This window comes from Alosa sapidissima, chromosome 1 (assembly GCF_018492685.1).
Source record: "Alosa sapidissima isolate fAloSap1 chromosome 1, fAloSap1.pri, whole genome shotgun sequence".
Classification (NCBI taxonomy): domain Eukaryota; kingdom Metazoa; phylum Chordata; class Actinopteri; order Clupeiformes; family Clupeidae; genus Alosa; species Alosa sapidissima.
Window position 1 is genome coordinate 36,196,305 of NC_055957.1, and position 13,006 is coordinate 36,209,310.

Here is a 13,006-nt window from a genome sequence, read left to right on the forward strand (position 1 = left end):
GCATATTCGCATACCTCTCATTGCCATTGAAGGAGTTCAGAGGTCCATTCAGAGCAGAACTGACCACAGGGGTCTATACTGTATGTCCTGTTGAAAACCACCAGAGCCAGTGACCCAGTCGTCTCAGTCCTGCTGGTTTTGCTCCACGGATCCCCCCGAAAGCCCAGAGAGTGAGACGGCAAACAGCAGATGTTCTGCACCACTGCGATGGCCTTTTCGGAGCTGGCAACCAAGAGGAGCCGCCAGGCCAATGTACCACAAAGGGTGCAGCAGGGCAGGACGGGCACAGGGTGGCAGGGATTGCTACAGTACCTCGCTGGGAAAAGCCTCAGTCTGCCAGTGCACACCGGTGTCCCACTTACAGGATTAGTCCGAATCAGGTCAGCGTGACTCGGGCTGCCCAGATCCAGAGACACACATCACCCAGGGGGCCACTGGCAGAGGGGGGAGGAGCTGCCCATGTTATTCTGCTGGCCATACCAGAGGAGGCACAGATAGTCCTGGGTGCCACCGAGTTCAAGAAGCACTAGAACTGACTACAAGACTAGATACAGCAGTAAAAGCAGCAGGGGCGTAGCACAAGATCCTGGGCCCCTACATAGGCAGTCCTGATGGCCCCCCATGTTCCTCAGCATGTTCCTCCTTTTATTAAATTAAAATATACTTTTCTCCCCTTGGGCCCCTATTATCAGTAGTGGTTTTACCCCCAGTCCGACGCCCCTGGAAAGCAGCGGGCTTTCTGGCTGCCTGTCTGGAGCTGGAATGAGCGAGTACCAGAGCCGTCAGACGTAGCCATCCTCGAAAATCACCTCTCAGATCTGTCTCATTTTCTGTCTGGCCATCAGATGAGATGTGATCCCCCATCGCGACAGATGAATCCACAATCTCATTTCCAGTAGCAATTTTCTCCAGCACAATTAGAGCGGTTCTAAGTCTGGCATTCTAATAGGGGAAGGCTTGGGAAAAGGTTGGGAGAGTTGCTATGGGGCAATGAGCAGAGCAGTCACCGAGACCCAGACAGCAAAGGTGAATCTATTGACCCTCTCCTGTGAGTCCCATCAAGACCCCCATTTAGATGATAACATGTAGCTCAGCAGCGGTAAACTGTAATACCTGCCAAGATGAGGGGATTTAGTAAAACATTTCAGGGGCCACTAATGTAAAAGATCAAAGCTGGCCGTATCTAACTCCAACGTCCAAAACAGATGAAAAGAAATTCCTCAAAAAATGTATCAGCCATAGGAGGTTTACACCTATTTTCAGGATGTTGGCCCAGATTGCCTTTCAGAATAGAAATTGCATCAGATTTCTTGAGTCTTGAGTCTGCTGCTGATCTTTTTCCACTATGTCTGCTCTTGTGCCGGTAATGTAGAGGGATATGGGTTGTTCTGGGAATGGCGAATCTGAATCACATAATACAGACAGATGAAATGCTCAAGGGGATTGATAGACATGCGTTTACTTGAGGGAAGCGTTTCTTGCAAGTTGCCTGGATGTCAGCCAGTGTTCTGGTTTGTCTCCAGGGAAGGATTAGGTAAAGTGAGGAGAGAGGAGAGGAGGGGAGGGGAGGGGAGGGGGAGTCAGGAGGAGGGAAGCCAGCGACTCCTTACTCTGCTCCCAGTGCCACAACAACCTCTCCTCCAGTCACACCCATTTTCATGACATAAGTATAAGTATAAATACTCTTTTGATCCCGTGAGGGAAATTTGGTCTCTGCATTTATCCCATTCCGTGAATTAGTGAAACAGACACAGCACACAGTGTACACACAGTGAGGTGAAGCACACACTAATCCCGGCGCAGTGAGCTGCCTGCATCAACAGCGGCAACAGCAGCGCTCGGGGAGCAGTGAGGGGTTAGGTGCCTTGCTCAAGGGCACTTCAGCTGTGCCTACTGGTCGGGGTTCGAACCGGCAACCCTCCGGTTACAGGTCCGAAGTGCTAACCAGTAGGCCGCGGCTGCCCCCGAATCCGGTATTCCCAGTGCTCCTGAAACCTTTCCAAACGTTCATATTACGACGGCCATCTCGATCCTGTCAAGTGACCTCTTTGGACTCCAAGATGGAGTGTGGATGTGTACCTTGGCTTTTATACACATTTATTTTTGAATCAGGATGTAAATAGACTTTGAGAGGTTCAACATATTTCTATGGTTCTGCCAAATGTTATCACTTCCTTCATAGTCGACTTAAAAAAGACAAATTAGTCAAGAAAATTAAAGGACACTCAACTAAATACAAGTTATGAACTGCATGTAGATAGAATGAAGGCTTTAGGCAGAACAGCCCAAAAGAGGAAAGACTATATAACTCAGATTAATGGCAAATAAGGAAGCAGAAGGTGGTCCATTCATCACTCGACCATGTTAAAAAATTAACTGCTTTGGAAAAATTCACTCTGTAGATAAATCAAGTCAGAGCTGGGAGATGCACACTCCACATCCTGTCACGCACCAGTTCTCAGGGGTTAATTACGTGGATGACGGGGAGGTGTAGCATCTGTGGCGTGGACGCGGGCTGGAGACAGAGATGGATGTGTGGCACTTCCAGCCACGTGACTTAGATTCTCAATGACTTGCCTGCCGAACAGGTCTCTGACCACATTAACTCAGTCTTAAATGACACCGGCAGAGAAACACGGATTGCTTTAGCAGAACCTACATGCAAGACAATTTTGCATTGACCTACTGTGTGTGTGAAAGGCAGAGTGTCTGTTTTGTCATTAATCAAAGCTCCCTTCTAATACCGGAGAATACAACCATGTGGACGTGAATTTTGTGCATCTCTGCTGCCATGTCACACTCTTGGCTGCAATAAAACCCAGCTATTGCTAGGCAACAGAGCTTTCAGTAGCCCTGTAGCATTGTGAAGGTCTTCCATTAGTAGCAAAGGATTCTACCCTCTAATTAACGGAACGCTTGCGCTGATTGTGATGAACACGCCCTTCATAGCGTGGGCTGAATGGAGCAATTGACAAACAACTCTACAGATAACCTTCACTGCATTGGGGGGCAATTAGCTCACCTTTAATAAGTGTAGTCTTTTGAGTGTTGATAAATCCCATCTCACTCATTTGTTTTTTAATATGAGGTCAGTGCGTGTTTAATGCAAGTGAATAAGGGAGCAAAACTCACAGCCATTATGTACGGTACTGGAGACGATAAAACAGGGATGAAGATAAAACAGTTATGGGGGAATGTCTAAGGATCCTCCTCATGTGACTGGAGACATCATGGGTGGCAGCATTTAAAATTCCTGGGTACCTCAATCAGCCCATGTTGCCACTGTGTGAATCTACTTCCTCTGGAACAGCACAGTCCACTGGCAAGACAGAAACAGGAAGACGTTTCACCCTGCCAATTAAGGCATCGTTGACATCAGTGAGGCCGGACGCCTGGACACTGAAATGGGTTTTTCTATTTTTACTATGTATGACCGTTGTATTGGTTTCCTAGTCAGTGTTGTGTTGTGTTGTGTGTGCGCGTTACTAACCCATTTAGAGTGAATGCCGTAGATGGTTGAAGCTTTATTTTTTTACACGAATGACACTTCCACACTGACAAGCACACACAACCAACAGGCTTGAAATGAAAAAGAAAAAACACATTTTATTGCACTTAAGTTATAAGAAAATAAAAATTCTAAGTGAATCAAACAATACACAATCCCTTTAAGTTTTTTTCTGTCTGTTATGTCAGGCAGTTACATGAACTGAATGAAAAATAAAAACACCTCCGACATCTGATTTTTAAAAACCAGATCATAAATTAAACTGAAATAAAAAAAGAAAAAAAAAAACAGATAAGAGAGAGCAAGATTGTTTTATAATATACAGTGTTATACCACTTTCACAGTTCAGCTTGAGTTGTGTGACTTGGAGAATGAGACTAATCGTTTGGCTATGTTCACCTTGAATTCATTTGCCTGTGTTGCTGCGTGTCCCCTGCCTTGCTCTGAGAGCGTGAAGGGGTCTGTTGCTGTAACATCTCAAACACTACACTCTTCCTTGTCACCACATGGACCTGTCAGTTGGTTTAATGGTGATGCCTCTGAAATCAGTTGGAAAAAAAAAAAAAAAACATTCGAGTGAACGAAACACAGACATCAAGCTCATAGACAGCTACATGGACAGTTCTCATTCACTTTAAAACCCTGACTGGGCTGTTGCTTTAGTAATCCTGTCAAACATACATTTCAAAGGAGTACAGGCTAACAGAGCTTTGTCCAAAGGAATGTGTTTACAATTATCCAAGACCTCACACAGTGCACACACACACACACACACACACACACACACACACACACACACACACACACACACACACACATTAATTTGCTCATGTCAATCCTATCCTGTCTCCTCGGGCAAACCTGTCCTGGTCTGTTCATCACTCTCTCTGCTCAGCCTCGTAGAGGCACATTTGGCTCAAGTTTCAGTGGCAAAAACAAAACAAAAACACACACAAAAAAATGTCGGTTGTAATTTCCACTGCGCATCTTTTTTTTTCCTCTGTCCAAACTATATAGAGTCAATTTTTGGAATTTAGTCTGGGACTAAAACGTCACAGCGAGTTAAAAGTTCCACCTTGCTTTTCTCTGTCTAGCAGCATGAATTCCGTTTGGCCACTGGGAGAAACAGTACTGGGGGAAAAAGCGCGCTTCCCAGGAGCTGAGGTGATGCTTGCTCGCCACCACCACAACGCAAATGCACACTCACTCACCCCCTCACACACACACACACACACACCTCCCGCCTCTACCCCCATCCTCAGCTTTAAACACCTGGGCTGAGGTGACTAAATGTCCAGGCTCTCCAACATAAAGGCCAATGACCAGACACTGAGCTGGAGGCTGGACTTCTTGTCAGCTCTGTGCATGAAGGGGAGAGAAAGAAATGGAAGGAGAGAGGGGAAAAATCCAACAAAAATCCAAACAAATAGAGAGAATGTAACGTGAACAGCAAAGAACAGCTTAATACTGGGATGTGTTGCTAATGGCAACAGCAGGCAAAACAAGAGGGGAACAGGACATTTGTGGAGCACACTAAAAGGTTTCGTAGTCCGTGTTTGTTTGTGAGGAACTCAAAGCCAGGAAACAAAGTGATGGAGAGAGGAAGAAAAAGGAAACAAACCAAAATGCACAGAAAGAAAGTGGAGAGCACCTGTCCCAGGGCCTAGGCCACCAGGGCTGGAGAGCACCTGTCCCAGGGCCTAGGCCACCAGGGCTGGAGAGCACCTGTCCCAGGGCCTAGGCCACCAGGGCTGGAGAGCACCTGTCCCAGGGCCTAGGCCACCAGGGCTGGAGAGCACCTGTCCCAGGGCCTAGGCCACCAGGGCTGGAGAGCACCTGTCCCAGGGCCTAGGCCACCAGGGCTGGGGGCATCCTTCAGGCCAGTCCACGCCTCTCTACTCTGTGCCATGTGCTCCCATACCCAAACCCTATCAGCCGTGGTGGGGGGCTCCATAAGCAGCACTGTGAAAGTAACTCAATCGGAGGTCTCTGGGAGTGAGTGAGTGTGCATGTGTGTAGGTGTGTGTGTTTACTGCTGCCTGGTGATGGCGCGCTCTTGGCCTGCTCTAAACAGGTGAAGGAGGTGGGGTGGGAGTGGGGGGGCTAAAATCATGTGGGTTTTGTACATCTCAACACAGCATTGCTGGCAAGTGCAGACCAGTCTGTCTGTGTGGCTGCTGCTGCCGTAAGCAAGTCGACCTCCTGCTGCAAACGCACATCCGGAGGGTGGGGGGAGGGGGCAGCGCAAGAGTCCAGTCCTCTCCTCTGTCTCAGCCCCTCCTCCACGTCGTCCTTGCTCACGTCGTCCGCCCCAAGCAAAGGCCCCCCGTGTCAACCACCCCGTCCAGCCAGGGGGAGAGAGAGAGGGTGATGGAGAAACTGTAGAGCCAGATAACACCACCACCACCACCACCATCATCATCACCACCACCCAGCAGATGGGGAGGGCTGGCTGGAGATGGTTGGAGAGATACATTTTTTTGTTGCTGTTTAAATAAAAAAAGAGCAAGCGATGGATTGTGACATTGAGCTCCACAAAGAGGGGCTCAGCCATCCACCCTCAACCCCTCTTTCACTCACTCGCTCTTATTCTCTCTCAATCTCTCCCTCTTTTTCTCCCCTCCTCCTCCTCCACCACCTCCTCCACATCATCTTCCCCGGTCTTTAAAAAAAGAAAAAAACCTCGCAAGTCACTTCATGTCCACGTCGAAGTCCAGCACGAGCAGCTTGGTCTCCTCGGTGCCGTTGCGGCTGCCCACGGCGCACACCAGCTTGGTGTTGGAGGCGCGGATGCGCCACACCACGCCGCCGCTGCCGCCACTCTCCAGCGTCACCAGGTTGCGGATGAACTCGCCCGTCTTCAGGTCCCACAGCTTGACCGTGCCGTCATCCGAGCTGGTGATCACGAAGTTCTTGTTGAACTGGAGGCACGTGACGGCGCTCTGGTGCTTGTGGGGACCTACGAGAATCAGAGACGCAGACAAGGAGAGTTAGCGAGCGCCGTCATTACGGAATGACACAGAGCTCCCATTACAGACCATTAGTTTGATTTTCTATTGTTATTTCACATCTTTCTTTCAACGTCTCCCCTCACATGTATCTAAGTGTGGGAGCAAACCATATCTACAGTATAGCCTACACATGAATTATTGCACATAAACAACGACAATACACAAAGAATCTGTAGGCAATTAGAAAATAAACCACTTCTGTATGAAATACAAATGCTAATTAGTACACAGTAAATCACATCTGTCTGACGATTAACACAGTAGATAATCGAGTAGAATAAGCCAATAAACAGAACCATGAACAGCTTTTTCCATTTCCATTTCAAAGCAACATCCACTAATGAGGAACAAGTCATTCAATTGGTGTTTTGTGTGTAGGTAGATATGCCCCTTTTGAAGACTGCACATCTTCAGTGCCCTTTGTGGTGTACTGCCTCATGTGTCATCAACTCAACAAAGGACTGTAGAAACCCCCCTCCCACACCCACCACCATAATAAAGCATCAGGTACATTTCCTTTAATGTTAAGTATCCCGTTTCTCTGTCTATTGTTCTATCTAAATGTCATCATGAATAGAAGGGAAATGCCCAATGACCCAATTAGCTGACCTACAAAGAGACGACATCCCCCCCCCCCACCTCCACTGCCCTGCACCCCCAACCCAACCCCCCTCCTGCTCTGTGCATCTGCCTCGCAGGGCTCCCCGACACGCCATGTCTTGTCCCATCCCCCTCACTCCTTTTCATCCCCCTTGCAGCCCCGTGCCGCTCCATCCCTCTGATGCCAACAGAGGGGATCCCTTTGTTCTCCTCAGATAGCAGCCATAGGGTGTTTAATAAGGCCATCCAGACGAGAGAGCGCCGTCTCGCAGACTCCATAGTCTGGATGGTTATAGGAAGTGATACATACAGTAATTGTTATGGGGACAGAGAGAGCCACTGGGGGACGAGGAGCTGCATGATATCGGCGTGTTGTGCTCAGTGTCCGTGGTCAGCGCCCATTGTTTTCCTACAGCAGTAAACCATTCCGTTTTCTTTGTTTATGGATCTGTGCACTCTCCCTGACTACTCCTGTTTAGCAGGCCTCTGAGACACAATTACGGCGTCCAGATAAAAGAGCCAGTGCGGCTAAGGATGACGGCATCGGTGCGCGAGAGCGGTCACACTACACAACACAGCTAAAGGACACAACAAGCACTAAGGGAGCCCGGCCATGGATGGCTGCGTCTGTTTTGCCTCCCGGTAGCCGTGAGTAGAAAGCTGGACTAAGGCATTTCAAAAACAAGGTCGTAAACACAATGCAGTTGCACTCTTTAACATCACAGCCGTTTGGGCTGCAGATCCTGGGGAGATCCACTGGCTCTCTGACCTTGAAGTGTCTGGAGGCACTGGCCCGTCTTGATGTCCCAGATCTTGACGGTGGAGTCGGCGTTGCCGGACACCAGGATGTTGTCCTTCAGCTCCATGCCGCTGGTGAGGGACTGGTGCCCGGTGAGCGTGTGGATGCAGTTCCCCGTCTCCACGTCCCACACGCGGATCGACGTGTCCAACGAGCCGCTGACCACGTGCACGCCGTCGAACTGATAGGGAGGAAAAGACAGGTCTCAGGTCGGACTCACATTCGCACAACACTACCATACTTAAAGGTGCTCAAGGAGCGTCTCCTACTGCAGAATCAGCCCCTCTCTGGCCGAGCGGGCCATGCGTGTCCTTAGACAGGGCTGGGGCCTGAGCTAAAGTGCGGTGTAATCACTGGGAGGACGTGCCCAGAGGACAGGCTGGGGAATGCATTAGCCTTTAACAGCAGCCCAGTAGCAGCACTGCAGACACAGCCCACAGCTTACACACTTTACCAGTGTGACACTGGCCACCACTGGTCAATCAATCTGATTAGCACATGAAATGTGTGCATGGATAGCAGTTATGAAAGACTTTATAGACACTTTACCATGCCTGTCCACCAATAGGGGCAAAAACATTAAGGTTTGGGGATGCATACAGTATTATAGGAGACCCCTCTCCCTATGAGCTGCAACAAGCTTGATGACGACATTCACAAATGTCCATGACATATTGATGAATACATGACAAACAGTGATAAAATCTCTATATCAATCTGATATGAAATATTATATTTACATGTACTGAAAGAAATGTTCTTACAGTAAGGCCATTTCTAAAGAATAAATGTTGGCAGTGTTCAGCTGGCATAACAGAACAAGATGTTACGTTACGGAGAGCCAGACAGAGGTTAGTGCCCTGAATATGACTCATGTTTACTCCCTTCCATGTGAGCGCATTAGACTAGCTGTAGGCCTGAGCGGCTTGCTGACGCCCTACAAATAGGGAGGCTGGAGTTTTCATGCCGTTGAGTGAAACAAACCTGTCTGAGTGATATATTGGCCTCTGAAGCCTTCCTACAGTATGTGCACTAATAAACCTTTGTGTGTGTGACTGTGTGCAGCCATGTTGCCTACCTGTAAGGAGTAGACTCTGTTGGTGTGGCCCTGCAGTGTGTGCAGGCAGGTCTCGGTCTCAGGGTCCCACACCTTGACCATGAAGTCGTAGGCACCGCTCACGACCCTGCGCCCGTCATACTGGACGCAGCGCACGGCCGCCACGTGGCCCATGAGCACGTGCAAACACTGACCCGTCTCGATGTCCCACACACGCAGCGTGGCGTCCCGGGAACCACTCACCACCCTGCGGACAGACAGATGGACAAGGATGGCGTTAAGGTCTCTTTATCCAAGGACAACAGATTGTGCTGTATAGTTGCTTCACCTTTAGGGGGGCACACCATTTATCAAGGGGATTTACTGTATTCTGCAGGCGCGCTTATTGAGGCAGATATCACTGGACTCCTGCCAAGACATATCCATTTTCATTTCCCATGATGAAATCCAACTACGTGTGCCATGGCCTTTTCATCTCACAGCATTGAACACAAGTCCACCATAAATAACATTTTACTACATTTCAGCTGAGGACAGAACGTCTCCTCTAATGCAGGCTGGAACAAAGGAGGCAGCGGAGAGGCATTGTGCTCTGGAACCTTCAACTGCACTGGCGCCTGCACTCTCTCCCCACCTCCCATCTTGCCTCTTCCAGGGCGGTCTGTTTCTCGGTGCACTGGCCCTTTCTGCCCAGTGAGTAATCAGGACAGGGTACCCCCAGAATTGTCAGACCTAAATTTAAGACTTTTTAAGACCTTTTTAATACCACTTCAGATGAAATTTAATACCTACATCGCACCCATTCGGATACAATAAATAATATTAAAAGGTAAGATTAAACCTCAAATAATTACTATTTTAATTACTTAGTGTTTGAACATGCCAACATGAACATGACAGCAGTGCAGTGGCAACGCAAAGATCATGGACAAATTTACACGGAATAGAACCTAGTTGATTTCAGGGATTAAAGTGAAATTTTTTTTTTTCTTTTTTCAGGCCATAAGTCATACGTTGTTCATATCTACCTATAGAGATAGCACCCCTTTTGCGGTCGCGACCTATTGGTTTTTAATGTACAAAAAGATGCAAACAGAAAAGTAAAGCACCAAATAAACACCAAAACGAGGCTACAGGGTACTCTTAAGTTACTACCCTGTAGCCTCGTTTTAGCTGCCAATGGCCGCCATGTAAATAAGGTGAATTGAGAGTGTTCAATACCATCCCTGACCATTGCTGATTAGCCATTGCTGTTCTTTTCTACTGCAGCGATATTGTAGCAAGGCTTTAACTTACACTCTTATTTAATTATTTCAGGCCAAAAGTGTTTAAAGGGGAGATTTTTTTTCTTGTTAATATGCAATTCAACACCAAGTAAAATCTATAAAATCAAGTTTGCAAGACCTCACATTTCCTCATCAAAGTAACGAATCAGACCAGTCTAGATATTGTTCATATTTCCATTTGTTGCCTGATCCGCATCTGCATCTAATGAAAACATGGTAATTTTGAGTTTTACAGACAACTCAGTTTTCCAATGAGCAGCAATACTGTGTGTGCTCATGCAGGAGGTCTGCGCATCTGATAACGACAATCTGGAGAGGGCGCTTTTGTCTTCAGCAACAGATTGTATAAGGTTGACAAGAGGTTGCGATATGGTGAGGGACAGGTCGTGTTGCGCTATGAAAGAACATGCGTAGCCTACTTAGTGCAAAAGCGGTCAGCCATAGATAAACGTACACAAATCATGACGCTAATATGCAAGGTTCTGGTAGGCCTACTGGTTATGGTTTTGTGCTATACATTAATAATAGCAAAGTTTTAAGTTGACTATTTTAATTGCATGGTTATTTTTTGTCAACATACGCTCACTGTCGTTAAAAGTGAGGCCTAAGCAAAATAGGCTACAAGGCTGTCTGTGCGTCATAAAAACGACTGGCCCCCTTACTCAACATAAAATAATAATATCGCAAACTGTTAACACGCTCAGTCAAAACCTTCCGTCGCAAATTGTGAAAAACATTGTTGTACATGTCACAACAGACAGGAGGCATAGGCTACAGTTTATATTGCATCGTTTTACACATAATGTTAGTTGCATTGATTAAAAACTGTAACAATAATAGTACATGAATGACCTCCCCTGACAAGAGTTCGCGATAGTAAGAGATTGTCTACATTGATGCATGGAAAGAACACAGCCTCTGAATTCGCACATAGAGCTCACAATAGCATATCCAAAAAAGTTAAACGGATTGGGCAACCTCATCAGCTGTCACGATTGTGTCACTATAATCCAACTTTTAGACTGTCCTCCAGATGTGTGTTTTTTTTTTTTAAGAAACCACCCCAGGCCAATGAGACAAGCGTGTAGCTACAACATAAACAAAGCGAAACTCATGGCTGACGTATCTTTTTGAGCGATCTCTGATTGAGACACAGAAAGTTCTCAAGAACACTATTAGGTCTTTAAACATTTACCATCACACACATTCATTCATCGGACCTAATATTTGTAGTTGCCTTAAAAAAAGGAAAAGAAAAGGTGATAGACCCCCCCCTCCTATTTTTTTTATCTGCATCGATCTCAAATATGACATTTCTAAAATCAAATTGACGGAAATCCGTCGTACGACAGAGAACTTTAATCCTTGTGATTTACGCTATGTGAGGATATTAGACTAAATCTACTGATCATTTGAAAAATTAAGACCTCCGTGAAAAAATTCCAGACTTTGAGGTGAAATTCAATACTTTTTAAGGCCTTAATTTAGTAAAATGAAATTTAATACTTATAAGACTCCGCGGGTACCCTGCAGGAGTCGCTCAGACCTCGCATGGCCCTGGGCAGAAAGAGCACTAGGGCCGGACACGAGCGCACGGAGACTGACGGGAGGCCTCTGCAGGGGGCAGCGCTACAGCCCACGGAGCACATTGTTGTGCACTGAGGTGAGAACATCAGCCTTTTCCAGCTGCGACCCGAGTCACTTTAAGAGCACGTTAGCTGCCGTACCCTTGGTCGCAATTCACGTTTGATAATGAACTGGAATATGCGCTCCCTCAAAGCCCAATTATCAACTCTAAACGACTTGGGAGAATCAGATATTGGGAAAAACAGCTCTGTGATGACCTATGAACCAGCAAATAAAACATAAATATTCAACATAATCTATGTATCTACTACATAGATGATTTGTCTTCTATAAGGTTCTGTTCAGATGAGAACTTGTAAGGGAATAAGTCAGTGACCCATAGATTATGCCCACCATGGGATGAGTGAACAAATACGAGAGCCTGAACGTATACGATGGGGGAGTAAGAGGGTGTGACCTCGGTCTGCCGTTAGTGATGTGTGCTGACGGTACCTTTTCTCATGAAGGTGCATGCAGCGCACAGTGGAGGTGTGTCCGTACAGCGTGTGGATACATTCCCCCGTCTCGGCGTTCCACACCTTCAGCGTGCGGTCCGTCGAGCCACTGATGATAATGTTGTCCCTCATCTGGGACGACCACACGCCACCCGTGTGGCCCACCAGTGTCCGCAAACACTGAAAACACAACAGAGGAGGGCAGCCATCAGACACATGTGCACATTTACAAAACACAATAGAGGGGGCAGCCATCAGACACATGTGCACATTTACAAAAGACTTTACATGCAACACATCAATACAAGTGTAATGCCACACATTCTGTAGGACTCCCTGGCAGAAGAGATATTGTATCTCAATGGCATTTTCACAGCCACCCATTGACAGCGTCAACCTCAGATGGGCAGACGCAGACAGTATACCAAGATGGTCAAGGTTGAGGGAATCTCAACGGCCATCCTAACTGTTACACTGGTGTCTATTTCAACACCAAATAGGGACATTGGACTTGTTGGACCTGCTTCTCGGCACACTTCTCATCACCTATAAGTTGCTCTTGGGTGCTCCTTGTTGATGCCCCCCACCCAATCCCAATCCTCCCCCACCTTTTTTTATGCAGCCCTTGCCACTTAATCTACTAAACCCCTCTTCTACTGCACTT

General features: G+C 47.2%; 1 protein-coding gene across 9 annotated transcripts in view; it reads right to left on the reverse strand.

The window, feature by feature from the left end:
- Positions 1–3,586: 3,586 nt before the first annotated feature.
- The window catches only part of fbxw7 (F-box and WD repeat domain containing 7), a 132,261-nt gene continuing 122,841 nt past the window's right edge, over positions 3,587–13,006 (reverse strand). For 6 of the 9 annotated variants that reach the window (XM_042094165.1, XM_042094162.1, XM_042094164.1 and 3 more), the window contains 4 exons: positions 12,341–12,522; positions 8,997–9,222; positions 7,889–8,099; positions 3,587–6,467 (listed from right to left, as the gene is read on the reverse strand). In XM_042094165.1, coding sequence (XP_041950099.1) covers positions 6,199–6,467; positions 7,889–8,099; positions 8,997–9,222; positions 12,341–12,522 — 888 coding nt within the window. In that variant the 3' untranslated portion in view covers positions 3,587–6,198. The remainder of the gene's footprint in view (positions 6,468–7,888; positions 8,100–8,996; positions 9,223–12,340; positions 12,523–13,006) is intronic. The other 3 variants (XR_006032192.1, XR_006032191.1, XR_006032190.1) reach the window with 3 other exon arrangements.